Genomic DNA, 20,522 nt, shown 5'->3' on the forward strand with positions numbered 1-20,522 from the left:
CATAATTGCTAAATGAAATTGGCTGTAAGTAGTTTTTAATTGGATGTGCAAATTGTCTAACAGTTTTTCATCTAAAACATATTTTCTAATTTTGTTTGAGCAACTTCATCTTCTTTATCTAAAGATACCAAAATGATATCGCAAACGTGGAGCTGAAGTAATTTAAAAAAAACCAAAATAAAAACCTATTTACCAACAGTTACCTCAGCTGCCTTTGAGGTCAATGATAACATTTCAGTGGTGAGATGAATTAGACTCTCATATGCCAAAACTACTGCCCACTTTGACACCAGTAATGGTCCATGTATCTGTTGGTAAAATCTATCTCTGAAATGGTATCCTACACACTCCATTCCAGTAAGTTACTGCGTGGACAATCTTGTGCCCCATAATTTTTTGTATGGATTTGAAACAACTTACTCTGTATTCCATAGTTACTAACCTAGAAAATATGCCTGCATCAGTCATACATAATGCTTCCAGTTTTTATGCACTTCAGTAAAAGAGCTATAATTGCTTCTAGTTACGTTGCATGTTGACTTCCTTAGCAGTAGGGTGCTTTCCTTAACAGATTTGCAGAAATCAATGTATTAAGTAATCTAAATACATGTATTGCCAATTAGTGTAGATCTGTTTGGTAAAGAATTTACAAGGGGAAAAAGTCTATTTCCCTCCTATTAATCTATAGGACTGCTTTTATGGCTAACTCCCAGATACTACTGTAAGAAAATCTAGTGGACAAAGGGAGCCTAGAATTCTCTAGGTCTCCATGCAGTTTTTATTTAGACAAGTAGAACTTATTACTTACATCCCTAGATCAGACATAGTATGTTAGTTGCATACTACATAGAATAACACCTTTGCTTTTATGCTGCTTCTTGAATTCATACAATTACTCACAAAAAAAAAAAAAGTAAAATTATCTGGCTTATTTCATGATAGAAATCCCCAAAACTTTAATATTATCACGTAAAACTTGTATTTGACAATTTCTAGTCATGCATTGCAGTGCATCTATTATGGGTGTTAGAGAACTGCATTATAAATGCAGCACTTACTTATACCATCACCTTCTGATAGATTGTGTGTGTGGAGTGGGAGATGAACGTTCCAAATTATACAGGCTTGGTTTTCAAGGTCCTGTTCTGAAAGCATGTGAGATGTATGAGCATATAAATTTACATGCCCAAGTTTAAGGAAATCTATATTTTCCATGCTGTAGGTTAACACATTTTAAGTAATGCTGTGCTCTTTTTGGACATACTAATTTTCATCTCTTCATTTTGATTTTCCTTTATAGTGATCATTGCATATTTTCTTCACCTCTAATGCATTCATTTTTCTTGCGATAGAATTAATGTGATATCTTCTTAAACTGACTCATAAGAGGTTTTTTTCTAACATACCTATCTCATTAATTTACCCATGTACTAAGAAGTCTTAATCACCTTTAAAGTAAATGGATACTGAGTTTATGAGGTTTTATATTTTAAGCCTGTTTGATATTTTATTTTGTGTAATAATAAAACAGATGCAAAAGTGCCAGAAAATGTTTGTATGGTTTAAAAAGACAGAAAGATAGGAATAGAGATTTTTTCTGGGAAAGATTTATGAAAGGTATCTAATACTGATAGAATAGTGGACTTAATCCACCAAATTTTACTGGGAATGGAAGAGTTTTAAAATGTGGTATGAAAATATGCATTTTGCTGTTTTTTGGGGGAGTGATATGAGGCAGTAAAAAATTATATTGAAAAAAATATTGTGTGAATAATTTCTTGTCCTATATTTGTCATTTTATGTGTTTGGACTGATCCTTCCCTTAGGTGTTATGGGATTTAGAGAGTATAATGCAGGTAAGTTGTACACAGATCAATGAGGCCTTCCATACAGTAAGTTATCTTTCCTCTTCCATGTCAAGCAGCAGGGGAGAATAAGGGTTTAGTAGTTTGCTAAATCTCAAATAGTTAATTTGAGATTATAGATTTAATCTCATAGATTTAAAAATTCGAGGGTTCTCAAACAACAGAAGGCAAGAAGGAAAATAAAAAGTGGCCCTTTTACAATTTTCATTTCAGAAAAGAAAAAAATGGAAAAGAGATAATGCAAACAATGGAAGAAATATTTGCAGATTATACAGTCAATCTAGTTTGATTCTAGAAAATATAGAAGTCTTTATGTGCTTAAATTAAAAAAGGTAAATTAACTATGGTATGATATGTCTGTGAGGACATTTCCCTCCTTTAAACCTTTTGAAATAAGTGCTAATCTTACTGACAGCAGTGCAAAACACTCTGAAAATATAAAAATTGCAAAACAATCCTAATGCATTGTACAAAAGAAAGCAAATCAGCTGGTGAGATAAATTTGTGCTTTGTTTTCTCTAATTTCACTGGTTTTGCACCATACATCATCTTAGTGTGGAGGATCTTCCTCCAAGAAATGTTTAAGCTTTCTATCCTTTACGTATGATGAAGTATATGGAAAGATTCTGCCTCTTGTGAATGGACAGTACATATATGCTCAGAATGTCTAAATAATTAATATTCATTTCAAAATTCACTCAATACGGTCACACTTCTTAGGATCATGTTGCTGCTATTTTTCATCATATTCCAAGGGTTTAGAGCAACATTTTTATCACTTTAAGGTATCAAACATTTAAAACATTTAATACTTCATGTCTCTATTTGATTAGCTATGCACTGTCACCATATCTGTGTTGGATAATGGGTAATTTACTGAGTATATATGACTGTTTTAAATAATGAGGAGTGTCTTGAGAAACAGAGTTTTCTCTTTTCCTGCTGTTTGACCTTTTATCTAAAGCATTTTAACAAAGGCAAAGTCAAACTTCAAACACGTAGGAAAAGACAAAAAAATATCAGCCTAGAAACTCATGGTAATACAAGTCTTTTTACCATATATGTAGGGTTTATATTACATATTTTATAAATGTTAATGTCTGCCTACATACTAAATATATTTGCCTGAACCCAAACCATATAAAACAGCCTAATCAAAATGATAAATTAAAACTAGAAAAATTATTAGAACAGTAATCTGTGATTTTTTTTTTTCATTTTTTTTCACCTAACAAATAAATAAAATTACTGCAAAAGTCACTGGTGAAATTTTGTATGTAAAACCTCATCATTTTGTCCTTGTCCATAGAAATTTTTAGAATTGCATAGAATTTTAGGAAAAGCAGAGGGGTTTGTGTGCTAATTATAAAACATTCTGTCTTGTTACTGAATAAGAAGCACTTTTTTTTTTTTTTAATAAGCATTGAATAGCCTCAGAATTGCTCCTTAGAGGACTAGCAGAGAGAATCATTTTGCAAAGGTTTCATGCTTGACCTCTGGAAAAAAACCAAACAAACAAAAATAAAAAGAAAGCTTGGACAGATGTTTGCTACAAAAGCACAGTTTCAAGGAATGGTATATCGTTTACTGCATTCTTGGAAGATAGCACCAGAATCTTCCTGGCTTGCATACAATCCTTTGATTGTGATGAATATCAAAACATTTGGAAGACTAGAGGTATATTGAGATAACTGAAATTTTAAGCGAGCTATTCAAGACTGAAGATTCTATTGTTTCACATTTGCTTTCTGAGAATACTCAAGGGATCTAGTTTTCTGAATATTAATTCCTTTGGGAAAGGAATTTCAGAATTTTGTGTTTGGATGTTCATGGAAATTAAATTTAAACATTCTTTCCAGAACATCCATGCATTACTTGCCATCAAAAAGTAGAAATAATGTAATGTACTATCTCTCAACAATTAAAAAATATTCCCCTTTTCTAATGTACAGTATCAATAAATTGAATCCGACAATTTTGAACACAGTGGTATGTACTATGCACAGTAATGAGGTCGAGCACATCCAAGAATTCAGCACACCTCTAGGTCAAAAGCACGGCACAGATTTGTACAGCAAATGATCAAAACAAAGTTCCCATCCCACAGTTCAGGTTAAAATTTAGTAAACAAAGTCCTTTCCATTACCAAGGACCTTCTTTCAAATGCTAGATGGTTCCTCCACTGAAGGAAAGATAAGACATTAGGGGGTTGGTTTGTTTGGGGTTTTTTAATTGGAATTCCCTTACTGGTAGGGTTCCTTAAACTGTTACCTAGCCTTAATTCTAGAGTGCTAAGTATAAATATCAAAGCTAAATCCTTTGCTATTATATAAAAAGCGTTGTTTATGTTCTTTTAGCATCCTGAGGGCAGTGTTGTTTCTGAAGCATTGAAGGGCAGTAGTTCTCACCAAGTTGTAAATGATGCTAAGCGATCAAAGTGTTCCCCTCTGACAGGTGTTATGTGACTGCAGCATCGTAGGTGTCTTTTTTTTCTATTCATTGCACATTTTCACAGCTGCTTTACTCCATGAACTTTTAAATATTTCTTTTGGTGCAGTACATTATTTCTTTGATTTATAAGAGCAGACGATAATGAGCTTCAGCAAAAAAAAAAAAAAAAAAGAAAAAAGTGTCATTAATACTTATGTCTATATTCATGTTTCTTTGTTGTCTTGAATACAGGTGAATCTGGTGTTGAAGAGTGGGCCCAGTGGAGTACGTGTTCAGTTACTTGTGGTCAAGGGTCGCAGGTGCGAACCAGAACTTGTGTATCACCTTACGGGACACACTGCAGCGGCCCTTTAAGAGAATCAAGGGTTTGCAATAACACTGCCCTCTGTCCAGGTAGTGTTAGCAGCCAATCAATAAAATTGTGGATGTTTTTGAACTGTCTAATGCTAAGAATTTGAACCTCTATATTATTTTATTATTACTCTTATTATCGTTAACACGGATTTCATAAGGGCATTTCAGTGAAACCAGAGAATTGTCATTCTGTTCAGCTGTGAAATTTTGTCATCTAGGTTGTTATTTTTACTTTCAGAACCGTCAAGAGATGGAACAAGAGCCCCTTTTATTTCTGACAGTTTCAGATATTTTTTTTTTAATGTCTATATTCTCTCATTTTCACTCAGAAAAGAGAAGGTAACATGAGTACAAAGGCAAACTAGGGAAGACATCCAGATCATCAATATATTAAGAGGCAGAGACTAATTAACAGGGTGGGTTAACATATATTATTTGACACTGCAGTTGTTTCACCATTTAGAATACTCTCTTCTAGGCAATGAGCCAGACAATGTTCTCTGCACAGTAATGTCTTCATGGATTTCCCTTTACATTGTTCTGGCAAGAAAGGGCAACAGCTACCTATCAAAGCAAAAAAGATCAGACAAAAGTAACTCTCTTACATCTGACACACGGTAAAGGTCATCAGTATCTTGCATCAGAGTTTTCCTACTCCTTTTGTCTGAGAGATCTGGACATAGTTGGAGTTCAGCAGTAGTTATACACTAAGGAGAAGAGACAGGTATGTTCAAGTTAGTTGCTGAAAGGGCACATCTCCTTTCTTTAGACTGTACCTGTGGATCTGATTAATCTGCAATGGGAAGCAAAAGGGAAGGCATATGCCCCATGACTACTTCAATTTTCCTCTGCTGTGACTGAAAACCAAAAAAATATACGCCATCCTTCAGATGCACAGATTCCTCAGGTCTTTATAACATTTGATCCCAAGAGGATGGTGAGACATCTTCAGCTTCTGGGGAAGGTCACTCCATATTTGAAGTAAACTAAACTGTCATACTGAGAACCCTTGGACTTTATCTCATGAGTAGTAATATGCAGAATCAAACTCTCATACTGTTACTGTGTGTTGAAAACTGTCCAATTGGAAGTGCATATGTGATCCCAGCAGAGTTTGTATATCAGCATTGTAAGCATTTAGGGAACCTCTGTAATGGAAAGCAGCTTAAAATATTGTCTCAAGATAAACTAAAGCTAGATTTAAAGATTTATTTGAAACTGTGTGAAGTATGGACATGAAAACACACAGTCCAGCTCTCACAGTGAGAGGCAGTTCTACCTGCTTTTGTGCTTGTTAGTATTACCTAAAAGGTGGAAAATGGTGGATTTTAATGGTTAAATCACCTAATTTTCAGGATATTATGTTCATTCTCTCCAATAAAGGATAAGAACTTTTCATACAAAAACAAACTAACAAAAAATCCAGGTAATGCAAATGTCAAGGTAATTTTTGTTGTCAAAGTAAACTGAAAAAAGCTCTAAAAACTACATTGTCAAGCAAACTTCTAAACAATACCCTCACAAAAAGATTGCTCCATATTTTTCAGGTCACAAACTAGCTCTTTCCTTACACCCTTCCGCTTCAGGACATGGCTTTTGTTTCCAGATACCCAGTATGAGTAATGGCTACCAATTCTCAGTGTCTGTATTGCCAGGATATTTTCAGCTCACCACATCTGATTCTGATAATCTCTATGTATCTCGAGTTACCTTTCCTAAATAAATAGTCTTCTGGGCTTAATTTTGCATGTTGTTTCACACAATTACAATAACCTTATTCATTTATCCTAGTCCCTCTCTGACTACAGGGTCACTACTGTGTGACAGTGTGCAAGATTAGCAATTTAGAAATGTGGTTTTCCTCAGCACAGCTCCATTAATTTTTCAAACATACCTTTAATTAGTAGCCTAAATATCCTCTGCCCTCACGTATCCTGACTCAGAGAGTTGCACAGTTCAGGATTATCCCTGGTCCATGCATGATTTGTACACTAGTGTATTTAAAACACACATTTGACAAAATGACTAGTAAAAAGGTGGGAGGTTTTGTGAGAGCTGAAATAATGTTTCCTAATCAAAAAGTAACCCCTTCAACAGAAAAAAGTGTGCAGGATGGGCTACAGTACTATACTTGAAGCATCTGTTCACAGGCTTCAAGGAACCTGTTGAACTTGCAAATATGAATGCAAAGTTCCAGACTATTTTTACATATTGCCTTTATATACTCTTTATATACACTTTACATACTATATATAGTGTGTAAGATACTCTCTGGGATTGTTAGGGAATGCATCTCTCTGTGATCTCAATGTCCTGAAAAACTTTGAAAATGGGATTCACCAGCTTCATAGACAGATAGATAGATAGATTGAAATAGAACTTTAAATTTTAAATTAATATTCCAGATAATTCAGGTAAAATAATGAAGGAACCACTATTTACATAATTTTGGTTGATTTCTGTTTGCTCTCATCTAGAGAAGTGCAGCATTGTAGGCAACAAAACATAGCTCAGGTGACCTTTGTTGTCCCAGGTTCTTTTATGAGTGGGGACACCTCAGGATCCAATACTGCAATGCTGCTGATTCATTTCAGTTTAGTGAATTATTTCTAATACAGCTAAAATTTCAAGGAGCAAGAACATGGAATTTCCATGCCTGCAGGTCATCTCAGTTTCTGTTTCTCCTTCTCTATTGCCTTCAACATCAGAAAACTTATCTGAAGCTCAACATTTTCAGGCTTATGGGTAAAGCAAGACATGGCAGGAGCAGGAATACCCTAAATCATTTCAAATATTTGTATTCTCAAAAGTTATATTTTTTCTGGTGTGATATGCTTATCTCTCTTTTTTTCTCTCCCTTGTTCTATCAGGCCCCCTTTAAGTACTGGAAGGACACAATAAGGCCTCCTTGGAGCCTTCTCTTTTTCAGACTGAACAACCCCAACTCTTTTAGCCTGTCTGCATAGGAAAGGTGTTCCATCCTTCCGATCATCATTGTATCAGTAATCTGGACACACTTCAACAAGTTCATGTCTCTGCTCTGTTGAGAGCTCCAGAGCTGGGTGCAGTACTCCAGGTGGGGTCTGTCCAGAGTGAAGTAGAGGAGCAGAATCACTTCCCTTGATCTTCTGGCCATGCTTCCTTTGATACAGCCCAAGATTTTGCTTTCTGGGCTTCAAATGCACATTGCTGGCTCAGGCCCAACTTCTCATTCACAAGCACCTCCAGGTCCTTGGCAGGGATGCTCTCAATCCCTTTATCTCCCATCCTGTATTGATACTGGGTGGCCCCAAGCCATGTTCAGGACCTTGTTGAACCTCATAATGTTCACATGGGCCCATTTCACGAGCTTGTCCATGTCCCTCTGGATAGCATCCCATCCCTTTGGCTTGTCAACCAAACCTCTCAGCTCGGTGTTGTCTGCAAACTTGCTGAGGGTACATTTGATCCCACTGTCTATGCAATTGGGAAAGATATTAAACAGTACTGGACCAGTCTTTTCAGTATCTGTTCAGTCTAAAGCTGAAAACATCAAGAGCATTTAAACCCCAATAAAAATCTCCCAAAATAAGCTTGTAGGATGAAGGCCAACATGGCCTCACGCCTCCTCCCACTTCACAGCCGTTGCGTATTGTGAACACTGTGGGTGTTCACTTCAACACGATTAGGTTCACAGAGTGGCAGAGAGAAGGGAAAGATGCTCTGCAGTAATCCAAACTCGTTGTGCTAGCAATGTTTTTGAAAGATAAGTTGGCAATAATCTGAATATTTTTGTCCCAAATAATGAATCTTGCATCTGAAACTGTGTTATAGAAAACAGTAACTCCTCTGCGGGCCAGCTCTCCATCTGGTGTAATTTGGCATAGCTCATCTGGCTATATTTCATCAGATGTTATAGGGTATTTTTGCATTTAGAAAATGGTATTAAAGAAAGTAAATGTAAATGAAATACCGGAAAAAAAAAATTCGGAGGTAAGAAATTTTAGATTAAGATGTCCTTTAAAAGCTGATCTGAATAATACTGGACACTTCTGTAATGCTTTGAACAGATTAATTCTCCTTCATATTTGTTTGCTGACATTGGTTGTTTTCTTAGTGTTATACCTTTCCATAAGTGTAAAATTTGACATAGAATATGATTTTGAGCACAATTTAATTTAAACCACAAACAGATAGAGGCTGCTCTAAGTTTGAGTCCACCCAAAGTGAAACATTTTGTTTTGGCTTATGTTCAGATCCAAAGAATTTATCTGTGTTGCTGCTAACATGCAGTCACTCTTGCCAGAAGAAATATTCAACCTTTTGGTTTAAGACAGTATCTTTAAAGAGACCCTCAGCACATGTTTTTGTCATTTTTAAATGCAGACAGCTTAGAACATTTTGACAGCGTAAAATGAAAATTCCTGATAAAGCAATGGACTTTAACTCATATATATGCTGAAAAACCTCACCCTGGATCTACATAGCATCCATATATATGCTGAGAAACCTCACCCTGGATCTACATAGCATCAAGATCTTTCTAAATTATTATTTTTCTAGGGAATAATCTTTTTCTAATTTGGATTTATTTTGTTTTCCTAAGTTTAATACTTTTTAAAGTTCTTGTGCATCTGAACATCTTAACAATTGTGGCATCAGGAGATGAAATTATGTTATTGTTATTACTGACTACTGTTTGGAATCTGATCTGACAAATTGCTTTCTCCATAATTTTGCTCATATGATAAAAACTGGAAGTCTTACACATAAGTCTGGAATCACATTCTAAAACTTTGCCAATAAAAAATAGTCTTCAGATCATATGGCTGAGTCAGCATAGCTGTCAAAGTATAGCACCTGTTGGGAACAGGTGAAACTTAAAGGATTATATGCAGGTCTAGTCATCAGCTCACTAGTTTTAGAAGAGTTAGACTCTCTGCTTTTGACCAAAATGTCACAGTTAATCAAGGTTTTTAAAATAACTAGACTAAAATCTGTCACTTTAGCATTAATTTGGACTGCTCCTGAGGGTTGGGTTTTTTCCTAACATAGTGCAGATGGATGTGATATTTAGAATAAGATAATTTTAATCAAGCTAGCCATGTAGGACGTGGTTCTTTTTGGCCACTTGCACGTGACCAAGTAAAAACCTTTCCTCGATTGAGCTGTTATGCAGAGGTTTGAAAATCTTCCCTGAATAAAGCTTGACATTTTCTGTCAGGTACGATTTCTCAGAAGTTAGCTGACAAACTTTTTATCTCAGCATAGCATCTGAAATGACAATTTTTCTTACTTTTAATGAAAGGCAATAGAACTTACCTGCATGCAGAATTCCCCTTGATCTTACTGATGAATTTGTGATAATATACCAGGGAACTGAACGTCCTTCTGCACCCTTGCAAGTGAATTTCACCTCAGGAAATCTTATTCTGATCTCTACAAGAAAAGAGTTGTATCTGTAGAAACTGGGCAGGTGATACTTGCCTTCAGGGCAGAGGAAACCTATATACCAGAAGTTCTTTCACAGTGAAGAAAAAAAAGTGAGGACAAACCAGAAAATCTATTTCTCTGTAATGTTGGGAATCATTTCCAATGATACAGGCAGATATTACACACAATTTCCCCCTCCAGACACCTTTCAAACAGACAGGTCTGCAGAGACACAGAGAGTTATGTGGTACCAAGTGTGTTGTTCAGTCTGGATACTAAGTCTGTGTTTTTTTCTTAAATGCTTAATGTTACTAGTTACACTACACTCCTGTTCTCACAGAAACTTATTTAAACCTGTGCAACTGCTTTTAAATTAACAAAAGTTTGTTTTGCAGTATTTTTCAATTTGTAGAGAACTGTTTTACTAATGCATGTATGGAATTGTCTTACCAGTACATGCTTACCTATAGTATATTAGAGAACTTCCTGAAAATATAAGTCCAATCTTTTCTGAAAAGGGATTGCATATGGTATGTAACCTCACATGGATATCATATACTGAGTTTTTCCTACAGTAGAAAATACTTAAGGTAGAAAAAATGCATCTTCTCTGATTCATTATATTAATTTTATGACATATTTGTGTATAAAAAATATTGGTATATGTTGGTAATTTATTGTGTGATTTGAAGGTATTTGAAGCTTGTTGATTGAACATTTTTCTCAGATAGAGTGATGCATGTATTATTGTGTCTGTTAAAGCAGTGAATATGTTCATGAAAGGAAATGCTGCATATCTTTTTTGCTTATGTGGTCTTGGAATTTTAGAGGAAGATAATCAAGCACATGTGCTGCCATATTTCCAACAGAACTTATACAATTGAAAAAAATGTAAGGTAGCAGCCCCAATTTCTGATTGTAACATGGTAATAAATTATTGCATTTATCCCTATAATTTCAAAAGAAAGCTTTATTTGGATGGCTTCTAGTTTTTGGAATTGCCTTGATTAAGAAAATATGTGCCTGATTTTCACAAAGACTAGGCTCCTGAAAATCAGGACTGTTAAACATATCTCAAGTCAGGCACCAAAGATGTCATAACTTACTTTTGAAAAGGAAGTCATCTTTTTTAAAAGAGTGAAAGAACAGCAAATATGATAGTGAGATTATTTTAGAGAGTAGAGAAAATATTACAAAGTTAAGTGCATTTTAGAGAAGATAGGATTTTGAAATTGAAAGTATTTGTTTTCTAATGTTTAATAATACCTATGTACTGATTTCCTTGAAGTCAGTAAAATAATTCCCATTTAAATTATTGATCTTACTTATTTTGAAATCCTTCTGTGACTTCTTTGTCTGTTTCTGGTTAAAATCTGTCTGGTTTGTTGCAGTACATGGCGTTTGGGAGGAATGGTCACCTTGGAGTTTGTGTTCATTCACATGTGGTCGAGGCCAAAGAACTAGGACAAGGTCATGTATACCTCCCCAGTATGGGGGAAGATCATGTGATGGACCTGAAACACAACACAAACCTTGCAATATTGCACTCTGCCCTGGTGAGCTCATATAGCAACTCTCTGCTTTGTTACAGTGCATTTGATGTGGGTTGGGTTGGGTTGTTTGTGGTATCTTTTATTGCACTTTGCACATAGGAATAAACCCAACGATATCCAAAGTGAGTAGATGGGGCAATTTTGTTCATAATTCTTACTGTACCTGTTAAAGTATATAATCAGGGTGGTGACTCTGTTCAAGTCACTACACTAGCAAATAATTTTTAGTTTCTTCAAGATACTCTTTCAGTAGGGCACAGTATGTTGTGTAGCAAATCTTGATTCAGGAGGGTCTCAGAGAACCAAAAGGCAAACAACAGAGTATAGCTTAAAGACACTTCAAAGGTCACACAGTTTGTGTCCACCATATCTGTTTGAATTATATCTGCCTAGAGGTTGACTGTAATTAGTTACTTATCATATAACAAACATATTTGAGAAACCATGATATTTAAACTGTTGATTAAAAATGGATATTATTTACATGTGTACAGACAGAAAGGTTGACACAAGCTAGGGCATAATTTGGATTGGATTACCAGACTCTTATGGTAACAATTATAAGTGCTTCATTTCTGGGATTTATTTGCTAAACCACTTTCAAAAAACTACCACCACTAACCAAATAAACAATGCGTTGGCTTCATGTTAAACCTTTCACCCCCGAAAATTGAAACTAACTAAAAGAAAAATATATCTTCTTTTAGAATCGATTTTTAACTTTTTTACATAGATTAGGGTTAATTTAGACCACATTTTTTTTAAAAAATGTGTGTATACATGTACGTGTAATCCTGTATATGTCTATATGATCCCCGAGTTTTCCAAAAAGTTCAACAAACATAAAGAAGATTATATATAATTAAAATTATGGTTATTGAACTGATTGTAATACTTAGGAATTAAAGAATGTCCTGTCTGACAGAGTGAAGGTTCCCCATGCAGTGGGTTTGTTGAATATCCACAGTTCACAACGCTGCTGCAAATAAATTCTCCATGACCAGATCTCTTCCTGAAAAGGATTTATAGGCATTTCATTAGCAAATGGTTGCTTGATGATTTGAAAACTGAACTGAAGCAAAACATGAGACTTAGTGCCTCATAGAATTAAAACTAAAATTCTTAGATTTTTATGAAACCTCAACGTTGCTTTTTTTCTGGTCAGCAAAGCATATTCCAAATTTAGGACAAAATTTGTGGAAAAGTCTTAGTGTTGAATGCAACTACAAAAATTTTGCATTAATTCAATTTTTGGCCAAATTGGCAGCTGTGCAATTTTACATGTGCCTAAACCAAAGTAACTAACATGATATATGAGCGTAAAGCAGAGTTGTCAATAAGAGAAATGCCAAATAAAGCAACAGAGAAGAAATTAATGTGTTCAGTTCACTTCAGTACTGCAAAGAAACACAAAAGATATTACATACACCTAATCTGTCAAAATAAACACTTAATTGAGAATTCTGGATTTTGAACAGTCAATTGTACCTAAATGTCTTTCAGAGGAAGTTACATCCTGTTACATCTAAAAGTAACACTTGAAATCTTTATACAATGTTAAGATTCACTGTAGTTTGCATCTTCAGTTTTACAAGGGAATCTTCATGTTGTATTCTTTATCTTTGAACAGTATTTCTAAATAGAAAACTCACATGCTATTTGCTCTTGAAGATAAAGAAGGGAGATGTATGAAATATATATGAGAAGCCACGGAATGAGTTTTCTCCAAAGACAGTATAATAATTGATTCGATCTTTCCTACCCTAAATAATACTATATAGCAATGAATAAAACTGAAGAGGGTGCATTGAAATGTAATTTCCATAATGTTTTCCTCTTCACATAAAGCTTTTATGATTAATGAGTGGAACTAGCTTCCATGTTTGGAAAGATTTCCATTTTCTGCTGAATAAATTATCAGGGCACAGCTTCATAGCTTCAGAGGCATCTGCATTGAGAAGTGGTTCACAACCAGGCATAACATAGAATATTTAATATAGAACTTTAGGGAAAAGCCTCAAAAACTTTCTTCCTTTAATTCACTGCTTGCTGAGATCCTGGATGTTAGAGATATGGATAGTATCTCTGAACTGTCAGAAATGTTCTCTGGTCGATGTCAGGCAATAGTAAAATGATTCACCTCTGTATTTCAGCGAACAGAACAGTGTGTTTAATTACTAACTTAAAGATTCTGCTTCCTGTTTTGCTTATTAACACTATCAACTTAGGGAGTTACTATTCCAACCTTCCTGCAGAAGAATCCTGAACCCAAGGTTTGGCAAGTGCACCAAGTGAAGTTACTCATTTTTAGTGGTGGTGCTTTTATAGCATGAGTAGTCACAAAACCAGGTTTTCAAGGACAAGTATTAATCAAAAATGTATTAAAACTTACATTTTGAGTTTATATTGGGCAACTGCCAGCACAGTGAGGAACTGATGATGGCTGAAGTCTATGTGAATTTAGGATTCTGAATTATCACAATTAGTCATAACAAATTTCATAACGCTTGCCTGTTTTCAAACATGCTGTCTAGTCCTATTATCTATTATAGACCATATAATTTTTTCACTTGTATGGAAGCTTAATTGAGTTACATATTTTAGTATCTTGGCTTTTAATATTTTCATTTGCCTCAAGAAGCTTTCTGATATACAAAATTAAAAATAGCAGTCATAAACCTTTACTTAGGAGAATATTCATTCAAACTCAAGTGCATGGGCTATTACAGATTACTAAATACAGAACTGGTCAACATATCCATATTGTTTAGAAATTTCACCTGACAAATTCAGAAAGAAGTTTATGCAATATGAAAACACAACAGCAGACCTGATAAAGAAGGCAGGTGATTCCTGTCCTCCTACATTTTAGATCAAAAGAATGTTGAAGAACCGGAATCATTTACCTTACGTGGAGGTTGAATGATAAAAGTATGTTCAGCATTGTAAAAGGACAGACTTGTATGTAAGGCAGAGTGGTAACTCCTGTTTTCCTATTCAACTAAAGACAGCTAGTTTCATGGTCAGGACCAATAATACAAGGTGAGCCATCTGTACTGTCACTGCAGCTCTAATAAATCACTTTGAAGGGCTCAGGGTTTACACGATACAAGACTGGCCCTCACTTTTGTCTAAAAAGGCAAGTCCCAGTCCTTTTTATAAGGCCCTTCAAAACTGTATGTGACAAAATAATTGTTTATCCTTTGTCACATCAGTGTAAAATTAGAGGAGATGGAATGTTCTTTACTTGAAGAAAAAGAAAAACACTTGGAAATTATTTAACAGCAGCTCATAATGTTGGTTTCTGTATTTGATGGCTGTAAGAAACAAGGAAGGTGTGACCTAGGAGCAGCTGGAAGGCTCTGCCTAGCTCTGGTGGTAACTCTACTGTGTCTCTTTTGTGCCTGGCGTGGTAGTGGACGGACAGTGGCAGGAGTGGAGCTCGTGGAGCCAGTGCTCAGTGACCTGCTCCAATGGTACCCAGCAGCGCAGTCGGCAGTGCACGGCGGCAGCGCACGGCGGCTCCGAGTGCAGAGGGCCCTGGGCAGAGAGCAGGGAGTGCTACAACCCCGAGTGCACCGGTGAGTACTGCACAGCTCTGTCCAGCTCTGGACAGGCACAGGGGCACAGCCTGCGTGCTGGTTTGGGCTGAAGTAGAGTTAACTTTCTTCACAGTGGCGGGGCTACGTTTGGGTTTTGTGCAGAACACATAGTTGATAATGCAGAGATGTTTTTGTTATTGCTGAGCAGAGCTTACACAGAGTGAAGGCCTTTACTGTGTTCCGTACTGCCACGCTGGCAAGGAAGTTGGGGATGCATGGGAGATTGGGAGGAGACACAGCTGGGACAGGTGACCCAAACTGACCAAAGGGATATTCCACACCATAGCACATCATGCTCAGTATATAAATTGGGAGGAAGAAGGGGGAAGGGGGGACATCTGGAGTGATGGCGTCTGTCTTCCCAAGGAACCGTTACACATGATGGTCCCTGCTCTCCTGGAGATGCTGAACACCTCCCATCCATGGGAAGCAGTGTATTAATTCCTTGTTTTGCTTTGCTTGTGTGTGTGGCTTTTGCTTTCTCTATTAAATTGTGTTTATTTCAACCCATGAACTTTTCTAGCTTTTACCCTTCCCATTCTCTCCCCCATCCCATTGGTGGGGGAGAGTGTGAGTGACTGTGTGGTTCTTTGCTGCTGCCTGGGGTTAAACCGCGACAGCCTGGCAGCAGCTCTGAGCTGGAGCAGGGGCACATGGCAGGCTGCAAAGGGCAGAGCAACCACCCCCAAAAGGGTGAGTTAAAAAGCTAATGGATATGCCCAGACAAGACTGCACAATAGACTGCACATCAGCTTTTTGGGTTTTATTGCTGTTTAAAGGACATTCAACAGTTTTAGATAGATATGCTTGAAGCCTAAAAAGCTTATGTTGTTCATGAACCTAGAAAGTGAATGAGTATGACCTGATTCCCTTTAGTGCTGAGCCTACTTCTTGATGCTCTGACAGTATGAAAACAGCCTGCCAGGGTGTGCAGATTACATGTGTATTTACCTTTAATCCTCATTTGCTCTGCCAGAACATGTAGAAATCAAGACCTTAAAATATCACATGCAAAAATGTTTTAATTTGGGGTTTTTAAGGGTACTTATGCAAATTGTAAAGGTGTATTGTTATTGTACAGCAACAGTATACAAGTAAATAAAAAACAAAGCTAAAGGGGACAATGTCTGTTTTGCAGTCTAAGTGAAAGTTAATGTGCATCAATTCTTTCGATGTCATCTTGAGTTTCCAGTCATTTAGACTACAATCATAGAATCAACCATAGAATCAACCGAGTTGGAAGAGACCTCAAAGATCATCAAGTCCAATCCTAATAATCCTATATTTAGGAGACAAATAGAGACTTCCCCCTCTTCTGTGAGCCTATTTGTATCACTTCTGCACTGTTAGTTATATCTAGGGTGGCTTTCCTTTCTTATCCAAGTAAAGAACAACCTATATATCTTCCTTTATGACTGTAATCATGTCGCCTCTGTAATTCTATTTTTCCAAACAGCAAATGGCCAGTGGAACCAGTGGGGCCACTGGAGTGGCTGTTCCAAATCCTGCGATGGTGGCTGGGAGAGGCGTATAAGGATCTGTCAAGGTGCTGCTGTGACTGGGCAACAGTGTGAAGGAACTGGAGAGGAAGTTAGACGGTGCAGTGAGCAGAGGTGTCCAGGTGAGATGAAAATATAATCAAGTGTTGTTATTTACACTACAATATGGCTTACTTTAATGGATATCTTTAGGAAAGATAAGATCGATGTCTGTGGAGCAATAGTCATAAAGAGCCATATCTGGCCTTGCTTTAGACAAGTCACTGCTGTTTTTCTCAGTAGAGTTGTGTTTATGTAGCTAGGTGTAAATTAGCCCTATTGGATATTTGAGCAGTGCATCATGTTTTAAATAAAGCAAAATACCATAGTAAAAATGTTATCAGAAAAATATTTGATTGCCTAGGAATGCCTATAGTATTTGGAATGCCAGTGATTTGCAACAGAAATTCTCTGTGAACATACTGTTTCTGAGAATATCAGTGCTGGTTTTGGAAATCATAGAAATCCTGCTATAAAGTGTACACGTGATGTCTTTGTAGCACATTTGGGGTAAATTCCAATGCAGTAGAGATATGGGAAAAAGTAAACCTTTCTGTACTGTAGAGAATTGATGAATACATGAGCAACATTTTATAAAGAGGAAAGCAATTTAAAAGGAAAAAAGGTACATTTTTCCTGGTTTAATATAATTCTTACATATATTACTTTGCAGCACTTTTTACTTTGCCCTCCCAACAGATTTGTCTTTCTCACTGAAAGCTCATAAAAGTGTACTTTTGAGCTTCTTCAAAACTGATGAATAAAGAAGAATAACTGGTGTATCAGATAATATTTATCAGGAAAGACACATTGTCCTAAAGTAAAAGAATGCATTGTTGGATAGGTGAAAGATAACAAAATAAGGTGTAAGTAGTATAGAATGTTTTAGCCATTCACTTGGGAAATTATGTGATCTGTACTGCAAGCCAGGAAGCAGCAAAAATCAATCTAGCAATCTCTTTGACTTCTGGACATTTCGATGGCTGTGTTCTCTGATAGTCAGAGAAGGACTTAAATGGCAGGGATGCTTTGGGTGAGGAAATGAGAAATATATCAGATGTGAATTTTATGTTATCAAGCTCACATTTTCATAGGCAGAACGTTTATCCCTTGACAGCCATCAAAGAACAGTTTTCAAGGTATTTGCAGTACAGCAGAACAATGCATTTGAAAACAACAAAAGGTTATTTGTAGCTATAAAGGTATAACACTCTACTGTAAAAGTTAACCAAATTTAGCTTACTTTGCAAATGATCTCTTTAATTTTAATAAAGCATTCATTATTTGGAAAGCAGGACAAAACAGTATTTGTATTGGATTCCTAAACAAGCTGTAATTTCCATAGGTAATGCAGACTTCCTCAATAAAAGCACAACACTAATAGATTAATGTGAACCTTCTCAATAAGCAGACATTCAGATGAACCTTCTTCTGCTTATAAAACCATTCTTGAAATAATTTGCATTTGTATATTTGAAACCAAAACTGTGCTGCTGCAGTCCAATTTTCAAAGGTTGCCACCTGCTGTTAATAAAATATTTTACAGATGTATTTACAAGTCAAATGCACACAGAGCTTTATTTGCCACTTGGTGAATTTATTTATTTACTTGATTAATTCCAGATTAGAGTCAGTATGCTTATAGAAATCATAACCTACAGAACCTTTTAACAAGCTATACTTGTGCAGACGATAATACATGAATAACAGACTTAATTTATCTGTTTCTAGACTGACATTTACTAAAGTGTCTCAGATTTAAATGTAGAGAGTGGATAATTTACCAAAAGGTTATAAACTTATATACAGATTTCCACTCTATAGACACCTAGCAAAATTGGAAAGTACTATACAGAGACAAATGTTCAAAGTACAAGCAAATTTCATTATTTCTATGGGGTTTTTTTCCATATCCCTGTAACAGCTCAGAAAAGCTATTTTGGTCTCAGTGGTTTCTTTTCCTGTTTAAGTCATTGAGAAACATGAGAAACTAAAATGTTGATTTTTTTTTTCCTTATTTTAGCATTGCTTTGCGTAAGACCAGATCCTCAGCTCTGTAGTCCTGTGTAATATTTAATAAGCAGCACTTAAGAAATCAGGCTCAGAACTATTATTTGAAAGTTGATTTCTCAACAGCTTGGTTTTGGGACAAGTGTTGAGTATCTTTCTTTGTGATCTCTTTTTATTCACAGTTATAAATTTTAAAATTGTTGTTTTTTTCCCCTCCATTGTGCAATATTCTGGCAATGAAAAACAAAGATCCAAAGATATTTTGTTTTCAGTCATTGCTCCTTTGTTGCATCCCAAATGTCTAAAGTTACATTTCATTCCTAGTAGGTCAGCAGTATTAAGGATTTAATACTCTTCACACAAAGTATTTTTCTGTGAAGGATAACTTCAGAAAATTGGAAACAAATCAGAGAAAGTACAAAACCTTCTAGATTTGCCAAGTGGCTAGTCACACAGGAGTCACCACAGAATTACACAGGATGATTGAACAATAGGTCTGTCCCATAAAAATAATGGAGGCAGCTAGGTAACAAAAGAAATTGCAGTAGATACCTGATAAGGACTTACGTGGCAAGTTGATCAGAAACTTTTAGAAGAATGTGTAAAAGAAATCAGGTAATTTCCATCAAATGTGTCAGTAAAAACTAAGACATGTGAGAACTGAGAACAAAGTAGAGCATTATTCAGGATAGAAGACTTCTGTAAATCTACTTTTATAAAAATACGACCATGCTCTTATGACAGCTTTAAGAATATATTATGTTCAAATAATATGGTATTGGTTTCCAGAAATACTTAATTCCATAATGGTTATATCTGTATTAGCTCTCTCTATGTTTCCAATACTAATGCTTTACCCTGATATTACTTAAAAGAGATTCTCAACACTTTTCTCTGAAGTGTATTTTCAATGATAGAAAACCTCATATAGGAACAGTTTAGACAAAATTACTGCTGAAAACAGTGCTAGACTATCTTGTTTGTCAACAAAAAGACAATAAGTTATGCTGAAGACTAGCTAATGATGTCCTACTAATAACTTCTGCTGAAGACTAGCTAATGATGTCCTACTGAAGGTAGAAAGTTTCCTCAGAGTGATGCCAGCTACATGAGAAGGGAGAAGATTCAAACAATTGGCAACAACTAGATAATAAAATTAAACCTTTGATTTTTGTTTTGTCTCTGATTGCAGCACTATGCTGCAAGATGTTCAAAAGCTTTTTTCTGTTGCCTTTGTTTAAGATAATTTTGCCGGTGATATTGAATTAGGGTTCAAGAGGGGAGTTGTAGTTCCACCATAATCTGAGCTATGGCATGCTGTTGGCTAACTTGTTCCACCCTTTCATTACTCTTTTTGTTAGCTGTCTAGGTAGGTGGTAAACTCTGTGAGGTTGTGCTTGTCTCTTGCTTTTTCTGTGTGTTGTACAGAGTTTCCTCAGATCCCAAATGGGTTGACTTCCTCTTGGAGATGAACATCCTCTCACCAGTAATGTCAAAGGAAGACTGTGCTTCTAAACCATTGACTGTTTATTTCTTGTGCTTAGGTGGGATGAACTCAGGCCTATCATTACAGGGGTATAATATGGCAAATTTGAGTACATGCTCTATGTGGGAAGATATTGCTGAATCACATCATCAGTGAAAGAGAGATCTACTTTTGACTTGCCAATTTTAGCACATACACCTCAGTATTTGCTGTTTGCTTCTAAATTTTAGCATTTCTCTATGGTTTTGTAC

At 35.9% G+C, this 20,522-nt stretch overlaps 1 protein-coding gene across 1 annotated transcript in view; it reads left to right on the forward strand.

Moving 5' to 3' along the window:
* The window catches only part of LOC103798746 (brain-specific angiogenesis inhibitor 3-like), a gene marked incomplete at its 5' end in the record, with an annotated part of 53,876 nt that overhangs the window by 583 nt on the left and 32,771 nt on the right, over nt 1–20,522 (forward strand). Inside the window, 4 exons of the mRNA XM_009071026.1 lie at nt 4,548–4,709; nt 11,474–11,638; nt 15,052–15,216; nt 16,694–16,858. Coding sequence (XP_009069274.1) covers nt 4,548–4,709; nt 11,474–11,638; nt 15,052–15,216; nt 16,694–16,858 — 657 coding nt within the window. The remainder of the gene's footprint in view (nt 1–4,547; nt 4,710–11,473; nt 11,639–15,051; nt 15,217–16,693; nt 16,859–20,522) is intronic.

Source organism: Acanthisitta chloris, unplaced genomic scaffold, assembly GCF_000695815.1.
Source record: "Acanthisitta chloris isolate BGI_N310 unplaced genomic scaffold, ASM69581v1 scaffold16793, whole genome shotgun sequence".
In the NCBI taxonomy this organism is placed as follows: Eukaryota; Metazoa; Chordata; class Aves; order Passeriformes; family Acanthisittidae; genus Acanthisitta; species Acanthisitta chloris.